This window comes from Pleurodeles waltl, chromosome 6 (genome assembly GCF_031143425.1).
Source record: "Pleurodeles waltl isolate 20211129_DDA chromosome 6, aPleWal1.hap1.20221129, whole genome shotgun sequence".
Lineage (NCBI taxonomy): Eukaryota > Metazoa > Chordata > Amphibia > Caudata > Salamandridae > Pleurodeles > Pleurodeles waltl.
This window is the reverse complement of record NC_090445.1, coordinates 66,667,985-66,690,563: the sequence shown is the minus strand read 5'-3', so window position 1 is coordinate 66,690,563 and position 22,579 is coordinate 66,667,985. Positions and strand designations below refer to the sequence as shown.

The window sequence follows — 22,579 nt, the reverse complement described above, 5'->3', positions numbered from 1 at the left end:
TGGCTATTTAGGGTCTCTGTCTCTGGGGAAACTTCAGATAACGAATGCATGAGCTCAGCCGAGTTCCTCTGCATCTCCCTCTTCACCTTCTGATAAGGAATCGACCGCTGACCGCGCTGGAAGCCTGCAAACCTGCAACATAGTAGCAAAGACGACTACTGCAACTCTGTAACGCTGATCCTGCCGCCTTCTCGACTGTTTTCCTGCTTGTGCATGCTGTGGGGGTAGTCTGCCTCCTCTCTGCACCAGAAGCTCCGAAGAAATCTCCCGTGGGTCGACGGAATCTTCCCCCTGCAACCGCAGGCACCAAAAAGCTGCATTACCGGTCCCTTGGGTCTCCTCTCAGCACGACGAGCGAGGTCCCTCGAATCCAGCGACATCGTCCAAGTGACCCCCACAGTCCAGTGACTCTTCAGCCCAAGTTTGGTGGAGGTAAGTCCTTGCCTCACCTCGCTGGGCTGCATTGCTGGGAACCGCGACTTTGCAAGCTACTCCGGCCCCTGTGCACTTCCGGCGGAAATCCTTCGTGCACAGCCAAGCCTGGGTCCACGGCACTCTAACCTGCATTGCACGACTTTCTAAGTTGGTCTCCGGCGACGTGGGACTCCTTTGTGCAACTTCGGCGAGCACCGTTTCACGCATCCTCGTAGTGCCTGTTTCTGGCACTTCTCCGGGTGCTACCTGCTTCAGTGAGGGCTCTTTGTCTTGCTCGACGTCCCCTCTCTCTGCAGGTCCAATTTGCGACCTCCTGGTCCCTCCTGGGCCCCAGCAGCGTCCAAAAACGCCAAACGCACGATTTGCGTGTAGCAAGGCTTGTTGGCGTCCATCCGGCGGGAAAACACTTCTGCACGACTCTCCAAGGCGTGGGGGATCCATCCTCCAAAGGGGAAGTCTCTAGCCCTTGTCATTCCTGCAGTATTCACAGTTCTTCAGCCTAGTAAGAGCTTCTTTGCACCAACCGCTGGCATTTCTTGGGCATCTGCCCATCTCCGAGCTGCTTGTGACTTTTGGACTTGGTCCCCTTGTTCCACAGGTACCCTCAGTCAGGAATCCATCGTTGTTGCATTGCTGATTTGTGTTTTCCTTGCATTTTCCCTCTAACACGACTATTTTGTCCTTAGGGGAACTTTAGTGCACTTTGCACTCACTTTTCAGGGTCTTGGGGAGGGTTATTTTTCTAACTCTCACTATTTTCTAATAGTCCCAGCGACCCTCTACAAGGTCACATAGGTTTGGGGTCCATTCGTGGTTCACATTCCACTTTTGGAGTATATGGTTTGTGTTGCCCCTATCCCTATGTTTCCCCATTGCATCCTATTGTAACTATACATTGTTTGCACTGTTTTCTAAGACTATACTGCATATTTTTGCTATTGGGTATATATATCTTGTGTATATTTCCTATCCTCTCACTGAGGGTACACTCTAAGATACTTTGGCATATTGTCATAAAAATAAAGTACCTTTATTTTTAGTATAACTGTGTATTGTGTTTTCTTATGATATTGTGCATATGACACTAGGTGGTACTGTAGTAGCTTCACACGTCTCCTAGTTCAGCCTAAGCTGCTCTGCTAAGCTACCATTATCTATCAGCCTAAGCTGCTAGACACCCTATACACTAATAAGGGATAACTGGGCCTGGTGCAAGGTGCAAGTACCCCTTGGTACTCACTACAAGCCAGTCCAGCCTCCTACATTGGTTGTGCAGCGGTGGGATAAGTGCTTTGAGACTACTTACCACTCTTGTCATTGTACTTTTCATAAGAGAAAAATATACAAAACAAGGTCAGTGTATATACACATAGCCAAAAAGTTTTGCATTTCCTCTTTTCACTCTTTTCTAAGTGCTGAAAAGTACTTCTAAACTTTCAAAAAGTTCTTAAAAGTTTAAAAAGTTTTTTCTGTCTTTCCAAAAAGTTCTGAAAACTTTTTTCTCTTTGTCTATCACTTTAACTCTCTCTAAAAATGTCTGGCACAGGCCAAAAAGTTGAACTGTCCAAACTTGCATATGATCACCTTAGCTGGAAAGGAGCAAGGAGTCTCTGCATAGAGAGAGGTTTGAGTGTAGGGAAGAATCCTTCCTCAGAACTGTTAATTAATATGCTTAGAGTACAGGATAAGGCCATAAGTGCCCAATCTGTAGAAAAAGTAGCTAATGGTTCTCAATCTGATCCAGGGACTCCCCCAGGAAAAGGTTCAGGAAAGAAACTTCTCAGCCTGCCCATTACTAGACAGTCTAGCATAGTTGGTACAGAGGTTGAATCACATCATACTGATGATGTGCTCTCACATTATGCTGGTAGCCAAGCTGTTAGGGTGCCCTTGGTAAGGGACAGGTCTCCTTCTGTTCATTCCCATCATACCTCTGTATCTAGAAATGTCCCTCCCACCCACCCTGATGACAGATTGTTAGAAAGGGAGCTCAATAGATTGAGAGTGGAGCAAACCAGGCTGAAGCTCAAGAAGCAACAGCTGGATTTGGATAGACAGTCTTTAGAAATAGAGAGGGAAAGACAGAAAATGGGTTTAGATACCCATGGTGGCAGCAGCAGTATTCCCCATAGTCATCCTGCAAAAGAGCATGATTCCAGGAATCTGCATAAGATAGTTCCCCCTTACAAGGAGGGGGATGACATTAACAAGTGGTTTGCTGCACTTGAGAGGGCCTGTGCTGTACAGGATGTCCCTCAAAAGCAGTGGGCTGCTATCCTATGGCTATCATTTACTGGAAAAGGTAGGGATAGGCTCCTTACTGTAAAAGAAAATGATGCTAACAATTTCCAAGTTCTTAAGAATGCACTCCTGGATGGTTATGGCTTAACCACTGAACAGTACAGGATAAAGTTCAGAGATACCAAAAAGGAGTCTTCACAAGACTGGGTTGATTTCATTGACCAGGCAGTGAAGGCCTTGGAGGGGTGGTTACATGGCAGTAAAGTTACTGATTATGACAGCCTGTATAACTTGATCCTGAGAGAGCATATTCTTAATAATTGTGTGTCTGATTTGTTGCACCAGTACTTGGTGGACTCTGATCTGACCTCTCCCCAAGAATTGGGAAAGAAGGCAGACAAATGGGTCAGAACAAGAGTGAACAGAAAAGTTCATACAGGGGGTGACAAAGATGGCAACAAAAAGAAGGATGGTAAGTCTTCTGACAAGGGTGGGGACAAATCTAAAAATGAGTCTTCATCAGGCCCACAAAAACACTCTGGTGGGGGTGGTGGGCCCAAATCCTCCTTTAATCAGAACAAGGAAAAGAAACCATGGTGCTATTTATGTAAGATAAAAGGCCATTGGACAACAGATCCCAGTTGTCCAAAGAAAGGCACCACAGCTCCTACCACTACAACCCCTACTGCTACACCTAGTGTCCCTACTAATAGCAGTGGTGGTGGGAGCAAACCTACTAATAGCCAATCCAAGGGAGTAGCTGGGCTCACTTTTGGTAATTTAGTTGGGGTTGGTCTAATTAGGGAGACCACAGAGGCTACTTTAGTCTCTGAAGGGGCTATTGACTTAGCCACTTTGGTTGCTTGCCCCCATAACTTGGAGAAGTACAAGCAACTAACCCTAATAAATGGTGTTGAGGTCCAGGCCTACAGGGACACAGGTGCCAGTGTCACAATGGTGATTGAGAAACTGGTGCACCCTGAACAACACATACTTGGACACCAGTACCAAGTAACCGATGCTCACAACATAACACAAAGCCACCCCATGGCTGTTGTAAATCTCAACTGGGGGGGGGGTATCTGGTCCAAAGAAAGTTGTGGTAGCTTCAGATTTACCTGTAGACTGTCTATTAGGGAACGATTTGGAGACACCAGCTTGGTCAGATGTGGAGTTGGAGGCCCATGCAGCAATGCTGGGCATCCCAGGGCATATTTTTGCTTTGACAAGGGCTCAGGCCAAAAAGCAAAAAGGACAGGGAAGCTTGGATCCTGGAACAATGGACCAAGTGCTCCCTAAAGCTAGGGCTAGTAGAAGCAAACCACTTCCTACTATCCCTCCCTCTACAGTGGATTCTACTTCTGAGGAAGAAGAATTCCCTCCCTGTGCAGAACCTACACCAGAGGAGCTGGAAGCAGACACTGCTGAGCTTTTGGGTGAAGGGGGGCCTGCCAGAGAGGAGCTGAGTGTGGCACAGCAAACCTGTCCCACATTAGAGGGTCTCAGACAGCAAGCTGTCAAACAGGCTAATGGGGATGTCAGTGACTCACCCAGAAAGGAGTGGGCTTCAGCCCCTTTGAACTTCTTTTTGGACACCCTGTTAGGGGTCCACTCACACTTGTAAAGGAGGGTTGGGAACAACCTTTAAAAGCTCCTAAGCAGGATATTGTGGATTATGTACTTGGCCTCAGATCAAGGATGGCTGAGTACATGAAAAAGGCCAGTAAAAACCTTCAGGCCAGCCAAGAGCTCCAGAAGCAATGGCATGATCAGAAGGCTGTTTTGGTTCAGTACCAACCAGGGCAGAAAGTGTGGGTCTTGGAGCCTGTGGCCCCAAGAGCACTCCAAGATAAATGGAGTGGACCCCACACAATTGTTGAAAAGAAGGGTGAAGTCACCTACTTGGTTGACTTAGGCACTGCCAGGAGTCCCCTTAGGGTGCTCCATGTCAACCGCCTGAAACCCTACTATGACAGGGCTGATCTCACCCTGCTCATGGCAACAGATGAGGGACAGGAAGAAGACAGTGATCCTCTACCTGATCTCTTCTCCTCCACAGAACAAGATGCTCTTGTGGAAGGTGTAGTTTTGGCTGATTGTCTTACTGCTGAGCAGAAAGATAATTGCATAAATCTCCTAGGACAATTTTCAGAACTCTTCTCCATTGTGCCAGGCACCACTTCTTGGTGTGAGCACACTATAGATACTGGAGACAGTTTACCTGTCAAAAGTAAGATCTATAGGCAGCCTGACCATGTCAGGGACTGCATAAAGCTAGAAGTTCAGAAAATGTTGGAACTAGGAGTGGTTGAGCACTCTGACAGTCCATGGGCTTCTCCTGTGGTACTGGTACCAAAACCCAATTCTAAAGATGGAAAGAAGGAAATTAGGTTTTGTGTCGACTATAGAGGTCTCAACTTGGTAACCAAAACTGATGCTCACCCTATACCCAGGGCAGATGAGCTCATAGATACACTGGCATCTGCCAAGTATCTAAGCACTTTTGATTTGACTGCAGGGTATAGGCAGATCAAATTGTCAGAAGATGCTAAACCTAAGACTGCATTTTCTACCATTGGAGGACATTACCAGTTTACTGTAATGCCTTTTGGTTTGAAAAATGCACCTGCCACTTTTCAGAGGTTGGTGAACACAGTCCTGCAAGGGCTGGAAGCTTTCAGTGCAGCATATTTGGATGATATAGCTGTCTTTAGCTCCAGCTGGGATGATCACCTGGTCCACCTATGGAAAGTTTTGGAGGCCCTGCAAAAGGCAGGCCTCACTATCAAGGCTTCAAAGTGCCAGATAGGGCAGGGTAAGGTGGTTTATCTGGGACACCTTGTTGGTGGGGAACAGATTGCACCACTTCAGGGGAAAATCCAAACTATTATTGATTGGGTTCCCCCTACCACTCAGACTCAGGTGAGAGCCTTCCTAGGCCTCACTGGGTATTACAGGAGGTTCATTAAGAACTATGGCTCCATTGCAGCCCCTCTTAATGACCTCACATCCAAGAAAATGCCTAAAAAGGTATTATGGACAGCAAACTGTCGGAAAGCTTTTGAGGAGCTGAAGCAGGCCATGTGCTCTGCACCTGTCCTGAAAAGCCCTTGTTACTCTAAAAAATTCTATGTCCAAACTGATGCATCTGAATTAGGAGTAGGGGCAGTCCTATCACAACTTAATTCTGAGGGCCAGGATCAACCTGTTGCTTTTATTAGTAGAAGGTTGACCCCTAGAGAAAAGCGTTGGTCTGCCATTGAGAGGGAGGCCTTTGCTGTGGTCTGGGCTCTGAAGAAGTTGAGGCCATACCTGTTTGGCACTCACTTCATTGTTCAGACAGACCACAAACCTCTACTTTGGCTAAAACAAATGAAAGGTGAAAATCCTAAATTGTTGAGGTGGTCCATATCCCTACAGGGAATGGACTATACAGTGGAACATAGACCTGGGAGTAGCCACTCCAATGCAGATGGACTCTCCAGATATTTCCACTTAGACAATGAAGACTCATCAGGTAATGGCTAGTCTTATTGTCCTTCGTTTGGGGGGGGGGGTTGTGTAGGAAAGTACCATCTTGCCTGGCATGTTACCCCCATTTTTCACTGTATATATGTTGTTTTAGTTGTATGTGTCACTGGGACCCTGGTAACCCAGGGCCCCAGTGCTCATAAGTGTGCCTGAATGTGTTACCTGTGTAGTGACTAACTGTCTCACTGAGGCTCTGCTAATCAGAACCTCAGTGGTTATGCTCTCTCATTTCTTTCCAAATTGTCACTGACAGGCTAGTGACCATTTTTACCAATTTACATTGGCTTACTGGAACACCCTTATAATTCCCTAGTATATGGTACTGAGGTACCCAGGGTATTGGGGTTCCAGGAGATCCCTATGGGCTGCAGCATTTCTTTTGCCACCCATAGGGAGCTCTGACAATTCTTACACAGGCCTGCCACTGCAGCCTGAGTGAAATAACGTCCACGTTATTTCACAGCCATTTTACACTGCACTTAAGTAACTTATAAGTCACCTATATGTCTAACCTTTACCTGGTAAAGGTTAGGTGCAAAGTTACTTAGTGTGAGGGCACCCTGGCACTAGCCAAGGTGCCCCCACATTGTTCAGAGCCAATTCACTGAACTTTGTGAGTGCGGGGACACCATTACACGCGTGCACTACATATAGGTCACTACCTATATGTAGCTTCACCATGGTAACTCCGAATATGGCCATGTAACATGTCTATGATCATGGAATTGCCCCCTCTATGCCATCCTGGCATTGTTGGTACAATTCCATGATCCCAGTGGTCTGTAGCACAGACCCTGGTACTGCCAGACTGCCCTTCCTGGGGTTTCTCTGCAGCTGCTGCTGCTGCCAACCCCTCAGACAGGCAGCTGCCCTCCTGGGGTCCAGCCAGGCCTGGCCCAGGATGGCAGAACAAAGAACTTCCTCTGAGAGAGGGTGTGACACCCTCTCCCTTTGGAAAATGGTGTGAAGGCAGGGGAGGAGTAGCCTCCCCCAGCCTCTGGAAATGCTTTGTTGGGCACAGATGTGCCCAATTCTGCATAAGCCAGTCTACACCGGTTCAGGGACCCCTTAGCCCCTGCTCTGGCGCGAAACTGGACAAAGGAAAGGGGAGTGACCACTCCCCTGACCTGCACCTCCCCTGGGAGGTGTCCAGAGCTCCTCCAGTGTGCTCCAGACCTCTGCCATCTTGGAAACAGAGGTGCTGCTGGCACACTGGACTGCTCTGAGTGGCCAGTGCCACCAGGTGACGTCAGAGACTCCTTGTGATAGGCTCCTTCAGGTGTTAGTAGCCTTTCCTCTCTCCTAGGTAGCCAAACCCTCTTTTCTGGCTATTTAGGGTCTCTGTCTCTGGGGAAACTTCAGATAACTAATGCATGAGCTCAGCCGAGTTCCTCTGCATCTCCCTCTTCACCTTCTGATAAGGAATCGACCGCTGACCGCGCTGGAAGCCTGCAAACCTGCAACATAGTAGCAAAGACGACTACTGCAACTCTGTAACGCTGATCCTGCTCCCTTCTCGACTGTTTTCCTGCTTGTGCATGCTGTGGGGGTAGTCTGCCTCCTCTCTGCACCAGAAGCTCCGAAGAAATCTCCCGTGGGTCGACGGAATCTTCCCCCTGCAACCGCAGGCACCAAAAAGCTGCATTACCGGTCCCTTGGGTCTCCTCTCAGCACGACGAGCGAGGTCCCTCGAATCCAGCGACACCGTCCAAGTGACCCCCACAGTCCAGTGACTCTTCAGCCCAAGTTTGGTGGAGGTAAGTCCTTGCCTCACCTCGCTGGGCTGCATTGCTGGGAACCGCGACTTTGCAAGCTACTCCGGCCCCTGTGCACTTCCGGCGGAAATCCTTCGTGCACAGCCAAGCCTGGGTCCACGGCACTCTAACCTGCATTGCACGACTTTCTAAGTTGGTCTCCGGCGACGTGGGACTCCTTTGTGCAACTTCGGCGAGCACCGTTTCACGCATCCTTGTAGTGCCTGTTTCTGGCACTTCTCTGGGTGCTACCTGCTTCAGTGAGGGCTCTTTGTCTTGCTCGACGTCCCCTCTCTCTGCAGGTCCAATTTGCGACCTCCTGGTCCCTCCTGGGCCCCAGCAGCGTCCAAAAACGCCAAACGCACGATTTGCGTGTAGCAAGGCTTGTTGGCGTCCATCCGGCGGGAAAACACTTCTGCACGACTCTCCAAGGCGTGGGGGATCCATCCTCCAAAGGGGAAGTCTCTAGCCCTTGTCGTTCCTGCAGTATTCACAGTTCTTCAGCCTAGTAAGAGCTTCTTTGCACCAACCGCTGGCATTTCTTGGGCATCTGCCCATCTCCGAGCTGCTTGTGACTTTTGGACTTGGTCCCCTTGTTCCACAGGTACCCTCAGTCAGGAATCCATCGTTGTTGCATTGCTGATTTGTGTTTTCCTTGCATTTTCACTCTAACACGACTATTTTGTCCTTAGGGGAACTTTAGTGCACTTTGCACTCACTTTTCAGGGTCTTGGGGAGGGTTATTTTTCTAACTCTCACTATTTTCTAATAGTCCCAGCGACCCTCTACAAGGTCACATAGGTTTGGGGTCCATTCGTGGTTCACATTCCACTTTTGGAGTATATGGTTTGTGTTGCCCCTATCCCTATGTTTCCCCATTGCATCCTATTGTAACTATACATTGTTTGCACTGTTTTCTAAGACTATACTGCATATTTTTGCTATTGGGTATATATATCTTGTGTATATTTCCTATCCTCTCACTGAGGGTACACTCTAAGATACTTTGGCATATTGTCATAAAAATAAAGTACCTTTATTTTTAGTATAACTGTGTATTGTGTTTTCTTATGATATTGTGCATATGACACTAGGTGGTACTGTAGTAGCTTCACACGTCTCCTAGTTCAGCCTAAGCTGCTCTGCTAAGCTACCATTATCCATCAGCCTAAGCTGCTAGACACCCTATACACTAATAAGGGATAACTGGGCCTGGTGCAAGGTGCAAGTACCCTTTGGTACTCACTACAAGCCAGTCCAGCCTCCTACAGCTTTCACAATTATGTTTTTTTCAAGTTACATAAAATCTTACAGTTGTGGAGAGGGGTATATTCTAGGCGCAACAGGACAAAGTGTTTCAGGTCCTTCACTTTTAGGGCATCCTCTTTTTAGGTCTTACTTGCCAGTGCAGCTGTCTGGAATACATATGACTACAAATTATTTAAATGATACACAAAGTGGATTTGCCTCCACCCAGAAGATTATTATTAACTCACCTCTTGCTGATGGCTATTTTAGTATGTCATTCATGAGGGGGTATTTTATGTCTGAAAAGTATGCTCCATCATTAAACAGTCATATTCAATTGTTTTTTGCTATTTTGTTACAATGTTGCATAGCTAACAGCGCAGGCTTTAATATGACAAACAACATTTTTGCGTGGCTGTGTGGCACATTAAAGCTAGAACTGCCAGTATGCTTGGCTTCCCTGTGCAATTTTGCGTTTTTCCCTCACAAGGAGGTCTCATGATCCTGTTAGAGTTGACTTGGATCTTTTTCTCCATGGACGTCTGCCAGAAGTAGCTTTTTTGTACTATGGAAAAAGTGAGGCAGATTGATTTTTCCTAATGTGAGGCATGTTGAATATTCCCTTGATTTGGTGGCACCTAATATGGTGTTTGCCACATAACTTCTTGTACATCTGGTTATAGCGTGTATGCAAATATTATCCTCCTCCAGTGTGTCTCACCTACATACATTTCCACAATGTGCGCCCATGTTGGGTGTCCGGTGGATGCATTAAGTTTTTCATGGGGTTGTTGGTTGTTTCCCCTCAGGAAGTTCTCACAACCTGAGGTTGAGATTAGAGACCCAAAATCATTTCGAGCTTGGCTCATTCCAACATTACCTGTTCAATCAACCTTTATTTTGCTGGCATTTGAAATATTCAGACTCGGAATGTGAAACTAGGCGTGAAGATTTAAAACCATGCGTTTGTTTAGGGAGTAGAATAAGAAAATATGTGGGACATGATTCATGCAGCTTTTTCGCTGTGACTTTTTTCTACGCTGTACACAAACATTAAAAAGCATTGATCAGACCCATCTAGTGCTATATATGTTTCAGGGGTGTGGAATTTATTAAAATACCCACTTGCCCATGGGACAGGTTGCTTCTTAAATCTACTTGTCTTGTAAAAAAGATCTACTTGTCCCTTTGGTACCATGTAGTGTGGCGACAAATTACAGCAGCAAACTCATTATGTAAGAGCTCTGATAGTAGCCTCTCTGATGATGCCAGGTCTACTACTATAGTATGCTTGCACACTTGCAATTTCAATCCCTACTATAGCAATTTGCTTATTTGGCCACCATTGCGCCGATCTACATACTGGGGCTGGAGGAAGCAGTGAGCAGTAGTTCCAGGGCTGGAATGACTTTGAGTCTGCAAACCTACTAACTTGCATGTTTTAAGGATTTTCACCAGCTCTCCTCTAATCTTTTCTCATAATGAGAAAGGTTGAAAATTTACTCCTGACAGTGGCAGAAATAGAAGTTCTTTCAGGGTTGGGGAAAAAAAGTGGTTGGAGGGAAAGTGAACTTGTAAACGCTCAGTAGATTTTCACATGAGCAAGTCTACACATGCATATTTGCTCGTGCTAAAATACAGTTCACAAATATTTTTCTAGGAGTACGATTTCCTGTTCTACTTCTGTAAGTTCTTGTGAATTCATGAAAGCCACTAATTCAAAGACCTATACCATGGGTGCACCTTTGTGACTTTCTTTAAGAATTGGGGCCCTAATTAGGTCTGGCGTAAACAAAGACATTTTGTTTTTATTAAACTTCTATTTCTCTCTCTATTGGCTGGCTTTACTGTGAGCGATCTCGTTCTGCTCTTCTACAAGGATAACGAAATTGGAGGGGGCCCCCCTGCAAAGAACATGGAGGCCCTCTCCCCTCCAGACTCACTCAGGGCAGGTGGTGTGCTAATGGGCACGCGGGGCCTTTGTTACACCACTGGTGGCAATGTGTGCTTTGTGAGACCAAAAACATTTTTTTTTCTTTTTGCCAGTGTTTGTTTACAGTAGTGAGGGCCTGGCAGCTCCCACAACAGTAAAGTGTTACGAAAGCCATGCCAAAACAAGGCATGCATTGACGAAATCAAGAGAGACAACAAAATGTCAGATCAGTTGGCTTTGTCAGTGCTTGTTTATTTTCATGCTTCCCATAGTCGTGTTGAAAATGGTTACACTGATTTTCCATTATAAATTTTTTTGTAAATACTAGCATGCATCAACACATTTTACTAAATGACGCTTCAAAGAAATAGCACCTAAAATTTCATGGTAGTGAAACCTTTTTCCCTACTTGTATTTTTTCCTGAATATTTTATTTTGAAAGCAAAGAATCATCACTCTTGCTTGCAAGCTTCTGCAAACATTTGCATCTAATCAGAGAGCATTCTGGGAGCATGATACTTAGCCTCATATCATTAAACTTTTCAAACGTGTGTACACTTTTTTTTTTTTTTTTTTTTTTTATAAACTGGGACCACTGTCAGTAGTGCAGTGTGACCTTAAATGGTTTATTTACAGCGCTCACACTAATAATGAAGGCTTCTCATAAATGAACCATAAATACAAGTTCGAACAGCATTAACATGTGGGCACACATAATACCTAAACTGCAGATAGTTCCCTTCTCTGTAAACTTGCAGCCAAAGGGTTTGTGCTGCTGGGGGTTGGGCCTACTTGTCACAAGGACAAAATAAACATAAAAACTTGTTGCTCTTGACCCCAAACAATATGTCCCGGGCATCGGGCAATAGGAATTCCACATCCCTGAATGTTTGCAATTTTATGTGATTTGGGGAATGCAGTGAACTCAGTTTTATTGATAATCAATTTTACTTGTTTATTTTCAGGGTGAAAGGAAAGGGGTCAATAAATACTACCCTCCAGATTTTGATCCAGCAAAGGTAAGAGAATGTGCTTAGTGGAGTCTGAAAAGGAGTGTTTTTGTGCAACACAGTTGATAGCAATTGTCATCTTGATTGACAGAAAGGCATCAAATAGTTCTTTGAATTGGTTGTGAAGGAGTGCAGGCGGCAGAATGGGCTCGTAAGGTATCTTAGTGTGAAAGAGTTCTTCAGTTTTACCTTTTAATCATTTGCTACCCATTTAGAGTGCCCTGATCCCATTGAGAAATCCCAAACTTTTAAGGATTCATGGAGTTTTTTTTTTTTTTTTTTTTTTTTTTTACTAATGAGGCATCCATCCTTTAGGATATTAAGCACTTTTGTGGTACTTAAAACAGAATTGCAGTGTATTGAACGTCTGCCATGATGTTGGTTAATAGTCCCTTTGGTGGTACAGTAGGTTACAGTGAACTGCCCTTATAGTGAAATCCTAACTGTTTAGGTATCATGGAATGATTTTTCTATGATTGGCTAAATTAGCATCTGGCCTGGTGATTAGCTTACTAGACCCTTGGACAACAAGGTAATTTTCACATCCACATATTGTTGAAGGCGGGGATGTGTGTCCATTTTTAGGGTGCTCATCATGGTGCTCCATCTGTTAGAGGGAGTTCCGATTTAATGGAAGTCATATCCATCTGTATTCTATCCTTTAATTCTTTTAAGATTAAATACAATTTTAAGTGGTGATGGACGGTATAACTTGTCTCATCTGAGTAGAGGATGATAAACTACAAAGGCTGAGAGTCCTTCATTCAAGATTACATTAGTTACATTAGAAAAAAAGAGACCATTTTTATTTAGCATTTATTCTGTGGTATTTTACTGGGAGTGTACCTGACTTCGTAATAAAGAAATCTTTATTAGTTGTCAAAGCCCTGAATTGCTCCGCTTTCTAAATTTCTGTACATTTTCCTTGTAAAATCCAGTTTCAGAAAGAAAAGTAATTGTGTAGCTTGTCTGCAAGTAGTAATGGTTAAACTAAATTTTATTTAGACTAAAAAAGTTACTAACATAAAGAAAAGTGCCTATTTTCACAAACCTTTTGTCAAAGAAAAAAATGAAAGAATAAAAACCTAATATTGCGAGGTAGGCAGCAGCATGCTGTGAACTAATATTGCTTCTTTAAGAGTTGTCGGCACCATTATCTCATAATGCTGGCAGTGTCAGTTACTTCCATTCATTTTGCTTGCGTCTATATTTGTGAAGTGCACTGAAAGTGAATAAAGGAGGTTAAGACAGGTCTTCTTGCCTTGTTCATTGACTGTTGTGGTGTAAACAAATGTCCAGAAGACCATAAAGGGCAGGGATAAGACATGCCTTTACGAGAGACAGGAAGAAGCTTTGCTGCAGCACCTTCTGTAAAGGTGCTTGGTAGTAATCTTGTGTTAAACCTTTGTTTGGTGAGAGTCTGGTGTGAAAAGAGGTTGGTGGCCGCTCACTATGAAAACAGCATCTGGTAGTACAGATGTGTAAACGGCCAATGTTGTCTCTGCACTCTGAAAGGACCCTGGTGAATGTCCAGCCTGAAAAGTTAGTTGTTGGCAGCAGTTTATGAAAAAGTTTTTTTTAGTACTATGGTGTGAAAAGTCACTTTGTGGTAGAAGGATGTCATACCTTGCTTTGTCGTAGCAGAGTGTGAAAAAGTATGTGTTTGGCCTCCCATTGTGACAAGGCCCTTGGTGGCAGCTTGGTGCTGTTTGAGCCCACTGCGAAAGGAGAGCTATCAATAGGATGCAGTGCCACGGAAAGGAGTGCAGTGGCAGAGGTAGTGTAATCCGAGCAGGCATTGAGCATCTCTTTATATATTACAAGCCAAGTCAAGTGATTGTGTTGTACATTCATGGGTGTAATATATCTGCATTTATTTTTACAGCATGGATCTCTCAACAAATATAAGAATAGTCACCCTCTCCGCGAGAGAGCACGCAAGCTCTCTCAGGGTATTCTTATCATCAGGTAAGATGTCATTCCTACACTCTCTTTGGGTACACAAAAAACAAAGGATGTTACCTCTGTCTTCATGGTGTCAGAGCTTTTTTGTGCTCTCTCGAGGAAACAAGTAACACTATTTACAACATCAGTTAAAGGATTTTATTGAGGCCTGTTCTGTTAATGTTTATGATAAAGTCACCATTTTACTTCACTGGCATCCTGAATGTTCTACCAGGAGAAAATGTCAATAGGCCTCTAGTCTACATTGTTTAGTTTGAGGGTTTGTCATCTTTTGTTGTGTGACAGTTGGAAATTCAGAATATTTCTGCTATACTAGCAGTGAAGGTAAATAAGTTAATCAGTCTGGCTAAAGAAATATTTACTTGTACTGACTGTTTGTTTCAAAATCTGAACATAAAATATATTTAAACAGAGAAACTGCGTAACAATGCCAGCTGTAGTGGTATTACTTTAAAATGTAACTTCAGATCGATCTTCTGACCAAGTATCAACAAAAAGTGAGAATGTTTTCTGGCACCAACGTTTTAGGAGTCTTTTTACTAACTTTGAGGCTGAAAAAGTCAACAAGAACTTCAAGATTTCCGAAACACTTGGTTCGATGGCATCTGTCGCTGTAGATACGCATGTTCTGCAATAGCTCGCCATCTGGTGTTGGGCCGGAGTGTTACAAGTTGTTTTTCTTCGAAGAAGTCTTTCGAGTCACGGGACCGAGTGACTCCTCCTTTTGTCTCCATTGCGCATGGGCGTCGACTCCATCTTCGATTGTTTTTTTTCCGCCATCGGGTTCGGACGTGTTCCTGTCGCTCCGAGTTTCGGAACGGAAAATTAGCTAATTTCGGAAGATTTTCGTCGGTATTGTTGCGTTCGGGATCGGCGTACTTAGATTCCACACCGCATCGAAGATCGAAGAGCTCCGGTGCCCTTCGGGGTAGTTTTTCGATCCTCCGTCGGGGCCTGGTCGGCCCGACCGCGTGCTGAAGAACGCCGATGGAACGGACCCCGTTTCGTTTCTGCCCCAAATGCCACAATAAATACCCCTACACAGACCAACACTTGGTCTGCAACCTGTGCCTGTCACCTGAGCACAGCGAAGACACCTGCGAGGCCTGTCGTGCGTTCCGGTCCCGAAAAACACTCCGAGACCGTCGAGCCAGAAGACTTCAAATGGCGTCCGCACCGACAGCCCAACGGGAGTTCGAGGAACAGGAAGAAGAAGGTACCTTCTCGATCCAAGACTCAGACTCCGAAGGATTCGACGATACACGAACCGTGAGTAAGACGTCGAAAAACACACAGAGAAACATTTACAAGGCCCAGGGGACGCCACTGACACCAGGCCATGGCTCGACCCATAAATTCGGTGACCGACCGTCGGCACCGAAAAAGGCCAAAACAGTGCCGAGATCGTCCGACTCCGGTCGAGACACCGGCACGCAGCCTTCTCGGGACCGAGAAAGTGCTGGAGACAAGCCTCGACACCGAGATACCGGTGCGGACACGGCTCGACGCCGAGACAGCGGCACCGAAACAGATCGACGCCGAGAGGTTTCGGCCCCGAAAAGGAAAAAAGTCACCTCGGAGCCGAAAAAACACGCAGACAAAGTTTCAACGCCGAAACAAACTGCAAGCGACCAAGCTTCAGGCTCTTATACAGAAGAGCACTCGCTAACCTCCCAAATGCAAAAGCATAGGTTTGAGGAAGAGCTACAAGCAACTGATGTGGACCATACGCAAAAGCGTATCTTCATTCAACAGGGGACAGGAAAAATAAGCACCCTTCCCCCCATTAGGAGAAAGAGAAGGTTGGAGTTCCAGACGGAACAAGCACCACAACCAAAAGTGGTTAAAAGAATTACACCACCACCCTCTCCTCCGCCCGTGATTAACGTTTCACCAGCACAAACTCCATCTCACTCCCCAGCTCACACCACCATGAGCCAGGGTGACCAAGATCAGGACGCATGGGACCTATACGACGCCCCAGTGTCAGATAACAGCCCGGAGGCCTACCCTACAAAGCCATCTCCACCAGAAGACAGCACCGCGTACTCTCAGGTGGTGGCTAGAGCAGCACAATTTCATAACGTAAGCCTCCACTCAGAACAGGTCGAGGATGATTTCTTGTTCAACACACTCTCCTCCACCCACAGCTCCTACCAAAGCCTGCCTATGCTCCCTGGTATGCTCCGGCACGCAAAAGACATATTTAAGGAGCCGGTCAAAAGTAGGGCAATCACACCACGGGTGGAAAAGAAGTATAAGCCGCCTCCTACGGACCCGGTTTTCATCACTACACAGCTGCCACCAGACTCTGTTGTTGTAGGAGCAGCTAGGAAAAGGGCCAACTCTCACACATCTGGAGATGCACCACCCCCAGATAAAGAAAGCCGCAAGTTCGATGCAGCTGGTAAAAGAGTCGCAGCACAAGCTGCAAACCAGTGGCGCATCGCGAACTCCCAGGCACTACTTGCGCGCTATGACAGAGCCCACTGGGACGAGATGCAACATCTCATTGAACATCTGCCCAAGGACTTCCAAAATAGGGCGAAACAAGTGGTTGAGGAGGGACAGACCATCTCCAACAACCAGATACGTTCCTCCATGGACGCTGCAGATACAGCTGCACGGACAATTAATACATCTGTAACTATCAGACGGCATGCATGGCTCCGAACGTCTGGATTTAAACCAGAGATTCAACAAGCAGTTCTCAATATGCCTTTTAATGAAAAAGAACTGTTCGGTCCAGAAGTGGACACAGCAATTGAGAAACTCAAAAAAGATACGGACACTGCCAAAGCCATGGGCGCACTCTACTCCCCGCAGAGCAGAGGGAATTACAGCACATTCCGTAAAACGCCCTTTCGAGGGGGGTTTCGGGGTCAAAGCACACAAGCCAGCACCTCACAAGCAACACCGTCCACTTACCAGGGACAGTATAGAGGAGGTTTTCGGGGACAATATAGAGGAGGGCAATTCCCTAGAAATAGAGGGAGATTTCAAAGCCCCAAAACCCCTACTACTAAACAATGACTCACATGTCACTCACCCCCTCCACACAACACCAGTGGGGGGAAGAATAGGTCATTACTACAAAGCATGGGAGGAAATCACTACAGACACTTGGGTTCTAGCAATTATCCAACATGGTTATTGCATAGAATTTCTACAATTCCCTCCAAACATACCACCAAAAGCACAAAATTTAACAACACACCATTCCAATCTCCTGGAGATAGAAGTGCAGGCACTATTGCAAAAGAATGCAATCGAATTAGTGCCAAACACACAAATAAACACAGGAGTTTACTCACTGTACTTTCTGATACCAAAGAAGGACAAAACGCTGAGACCAATCCTAGACCTCAGAGTAGTGAACACTTTCATCAAATCAGACCACTTCCACATGGTCACACTACAAGAAGTATTGCCATTGCTAAAACTACACGACTACATGGCAACTTTAGACCTCAAGGATGCTTATTTCCATATACCAATACACCCATCTCACAGGAAATACCTAAGGTTTGTATTCAAAGGAATACATTACCAATTCAAGGTACTGCCTTTCGGATTAACAACCGCACCAAGAGTCTTTACCAAATGTCTAGCGGTAGTCGCTGCACACATAAAAAGGCAGCAAATACATGTGTTCCCATATTTGGACGACTGGCTAATCAAGGCCCATTCGTTCATACAGTGCTCAAATCACACAAATCAGATCATACAAACCCTCTTCAAACTCGGGTTCACCGTCAATTTCACAAAATCCAAAATTCTGCCACGCAAGGTACAACAATACCTGGGAGCCATAATAGACACATCAAAGGGAGTAGCCACTCCAAGTCCACAAAGAATTCAAAATTTCAACACCATCATACAACGCATGTATCCAACACAAAAGATACAGGCAAAGATGGTATTACAACTCCTAGGCATGATGTCATCATGCATAGCCATTGTCCCAAACGCAAGACTGCACATGAGGCCCTTACAACAATGCCTAGCATCACAGTGGTCTCAAGCACAGGGTCACCTTCTAGATCTGGTGTTAATAGACCGCCAAACTTACCTCTCGCTTCTGTGGTGGAACAACATAAATTTAAACAAGGGGCGGCCTTTCCAAGACCCAGTGCCACAATACGTAATAACAACAGATGCTTCCATGACAGGGTGGGGAGCACACCTCAATCAACACAGCATACAAGGACAATGGAACGTACATCAAACAAAACTGCATATCAATCACCTAGAACTGCTAGCAGTTTTTCAAGCACTAAAAGCTTTCCAACCAATAATAGTTCACAAATACATTCTCGTCAAAACAGACAACATGACAACAATGTATTATCTAAACAAGCAGGGAGGGACGCACTCCACGCAGTTAAGCCTGCTAGCACAAAAAATTTGGCATTGGGCAATTCACAACCAAATTCGCCTAATTGCACAGTTTATACCAGGGATACAAAATCAACTCGCAGACAATCTCTCTCGAGATCACCAACAGGTCCACGAATGGGAAATTCACCCCCAAATTCTGAACACTTATTTCAAACTCTGGGGAACACCTCAGATAGACTTGTTTGCGACAAGGGAGAACGCAAAATGCCAAAACTTCGCATCCAAGTACCCACACAAAAAATCCCAAGGCAATGCCCTATGGATGAACTGGTCAGGGATATTTGCTTACGCTTTTCCTCCTCTCCCTCTCCTTCCTTACCTGGTAAACAAACTCAGTCAAAGCAAACTCAAACTCATATTGATAGCACCAACTTGGGCAAGGCAACCCTGGTACACAACGCTGCTAGACCTATCAGTGGTACCCTGCATCAAATTGCCCAACAGGCCAGATCTGTTGACACAGCACAACCAAAAGATCAGACACCCAGATCCAGCATCGCTGAATCTAGCAATCTGGCTCCTGAAATCCTAGAATTCGGGCACTTACAACTTACCCAAGAATGTATGGAAGTCATAAAACAAGCAAGAAGGCCATCCACCAGGCACTGCTATGCAAGTAAATGGAAGAGGTTTGTTTGCTACTGCCATATTAATCAAATACAACCATTACACACAACTCCAGAACATGTAGTGGGTTACTTGCTTCACTTACAAAAATCTAACCTAGCTTTCTCTTCCATTAAGATTCACCTTGCAGCAATATCTGCATACCTGCAGACTACCTATTCAACTTCCCTATATAAAATACCAGTCATTAAAGCATTCATGGAGGGCCTTAGGAGAATTATACCACCAAGAACACCACCTGTTCCTTCATGGAACCTAAATGTTGTCCTAACTAGACTTATGGGTCCACCTTTTGAACCCATGCACTCCTGCGACATACAGTTCCTAACCTGGAAGGTGGCATTTCTCATCGCCATTACTTCCCTGAGAAGAGTAAGCGAGATTCAGGCGTTTACTATACAGGAACCTTTTATACAACTACACAAAAATAAAGTCGTCCTAAGGACCAATCCTAAATTTTTGCCAAAGGTTATTTCACCGTTCCATCTAAATCAAACAGTGGAACTTCCAGTGTTCTTTCCACAGCCAGATACCGTAGCTGAAAGGGCACTACATACATTAGATGTCAAAAGAGCATTAATGTATTACATTGACAGAACAAAAAACATCAGAAAGACTAAACAACTCTTTATTGCATTTCAAAAACCTCACGCAGGAAACCCAATTTCAAAACAAGGTATAGCCAGATGGATAGTTAAATGCATCCAAATCTGCTACCTTAAAGCTAAACGACAGCTGCCCATTACACCAAGGGCACACTCAACCAGAAAGAAAGGTGCTACCATGGCCTTTCTAGGAAACATCCCAATGCAAGAAATATGTAAGGCAGCCACATGGTCTACGCCTCACACATTCACCAAGCACTACTGTGTAGACGTGTTATCCGCACAACAAGCCACAGTAGGTCAAGCCGTATTAAGGACATTATTTCAGACTACTTCCACTCCTACAGGATGATCCACCGCTTTTGGGGAAATAACTGCTTACTAGTCTATGCAGAACATGCGTATCTACAGCGACAGATGCCATCGAACTGAAAATGTCACTTACCCAGTGTACATCTGTTCGTGGCATCAGTCGCAGTAGATTCGCATGTGCCCACCCGCCTCCCCGGGAGCCTGTAGCAGTTTGGAAGTTACCTTCAATTATTTCTATATGTATCATCTCAACCTTAAATAGGTGCATACTTAGTCACTCCATTGCATGGGCACTATTACTACAATTCAACTCCTACCTCACCCTCTGCAGGGAAAAACAATCGAAGATGGAGTCGACGCCCATGCGCAATGGAGACAAAAGGAGGAGTCACTCGGTCCCGTGACTCGAAAGACTTCTTCGAAGAAAAACAACTTGTAACACTCCGGCCCAACACCAGATGGCGAGCTATTGCAGAACATGCGAATCTACTGCGACTGATGCCACGAACAGATGTACACTGGGTAAGTGACATTTTCATTATACCACTCCTGTAAAAGTCAAATTCTTCAAGTATGTTTTATGATGCTGGCCTGTCCCTTTCATTTCTTACATGTAGAATTCGATGAACGTTTATTGCCTAACTTAAAATGTTATGACTAATTGCTCATAAACCTTTCACACCTCAAATACGTTACATGTTGAGCTACAGGCTTGTAATGGTGTTCATTATTTAAATTGTATAGTCCATTGTGCATTATGTTAAGCAACTCATTAATGGAATTAATTCCTGGTTAAGGGACCTATAGTGAGCGCGATCTTGTTTACCCAAACATCCCCCTTTTTTAATACGTTTATTAGACTGGTGTTCTAGATTTACAGTTAGCCTAGTGTCTAAATTAATACGCAAACTTAAGGCAGCCTGTGAATACCCATGGGAGATAGTTACTATCGGATGTACCCACATAGGGAAACATCCTTTAACACCCAATCTTCCACTCATGAATTTACCACACATCCTTTACCATGCAGATGCACTTACAAGGCATGCCTTTACCATGGTAAAGGGGTGGGTAGTGGTAAAGAGAGCTAAGAGTAATTTTAGGGTTTAGGGGTGTGTAGTGGTAAAGGGATGTCAGGGTTTAGGGGTGTGCAGTGGTAATGGGAGGTAAGGATACATTTAGGGTTTAAGAGTGGGTGGTGGTAAAGGGAGGAAAGGGTTATTTTAGGGTTCATGGATGGACAGTGGTAAAGGAAGATTTGGTAACATTCGGATTCAGTGATGTGCATGGGTGGTATAGGTCATTTTAGGGTACGGGTGGTGGTAAATGGTTTCCCCCTTAAAAAAAGAAAAAAATAATTAAATATATTACATATTAAGTTGTGCTTATCTTGCATATACTTACTATGGGTGGTAAAGGTATGCATAGTAATTTCATGCATTGTAAAGTCATACAGCCCGCAGGAATTACTCAATGCAGAGAAGTATGATTTCATTACTATCCCATATTAAAGGAGTCCCTTGCATAAGAACTATGCTTCAGACCTTGCACAGTAGTTGTTCTTGCCTGTTAATCTGCGAACTATAAATATAAAACCATATAATATGATGACACTCTCTTAGTTGCTGTTCATACTAGCAGGTGCTGGTTTCTACTGGCGTGAGTACCAGCCGTCATTCTGTGATCTGGTACAACAAGCAGGATTCAGATCTCTCTTTATCCTACAGGTTTGAGATGCCGTATAACATTTGGTGCGATGGCTGCAAGAATCACATTGGCATGGGTAAGTGTGGTACTTTATGCCATTTTCAGCATATTAGTGAGTAATTAGCAGCCATATTTTTAGAATTCCTGAGAGGTCATTACATCTGTGATTTTGGACTCATCTGGTTGTTACGCTTTGACTTTCTCTTTGTTCCTTTGATTTTCTGTGTCTCAACTTATTTGTATGTCTGCTGTGAGGCTGTATTAAATGTGGGCAGTGATCTGTTTAAGTGCTTTATTTCTTTGAACAAAGACATTTGCTTTTCTTTTAGGCTCGAATGGGAATGGTCACCATGTTCCTTTCATCTCTTACTTTCACTCATTTAACCATGGCTCATTAAACAATGCATCATTAGAATGTTTGATACTTTGATATAAAACCTGCTGAGCCAGCATTTTTATAAAGCGCCCTCTGAATATTCAGTAGTGTTTATGATTTAATGATTTTCCACAAAGGGTGACTTTGTAGGGCTCCCCGTTCTTTATTTTCTGCTAATGCTTCTTTCCCTACTCTCCCTTCTTTTGTCTTTCTTTAGGTGTACGATACAATGCAGAGAAGAAGAAAGTTGGCAATTACTACACAACTCCTATCTACAGGTAAAGTCCCTGTTGTAATTACCAGGAAAATTGTTATTCAGTTTTTGGCTGTTCAATCACATTACCCTGTAAATAACGACCTTGATGTATTACCACTTTAATGCAAATTCATCTAGTTTAGAAATAAAACATAAAAGCAGATTTATAGGGTACATG

General features: G+C 44.6%; 1 protein-coding gene across 2 annotated transcripts in view; it reads left to right on the top strand.

Annotated features, from left to right (window-relative positions):
* The window catches only part of YJU2B (YJU2 splicing factor homolog B), a 91,578-nt gene that overhangs the window by 26,712 nt on the left and 42,287 nt on the right, over positions 1-22,579 (top strand). For both annotated transcript variants that reach the window (XM_069237312.1, XM_069237313.1), the window contains exons 3-6: positions 12,108-12,161; positions 14,038-14,120; positions 21,790-21,845; positions 22,363-22,423. In XM_069237312.1, coding sequence (XP_069093413.1) covers positions 12,108-12,161; positions 14,038-14,120; positions 21,790-21,845; positions 22,363-22,423 — 254 coding nt within the window. The remainder of the gene's footprint in view (positions 1-12,107; positions 12,162-14,037; positions 14,121-21,789; positions 21,846-22,362; positions 22,424-22,579) is intronic.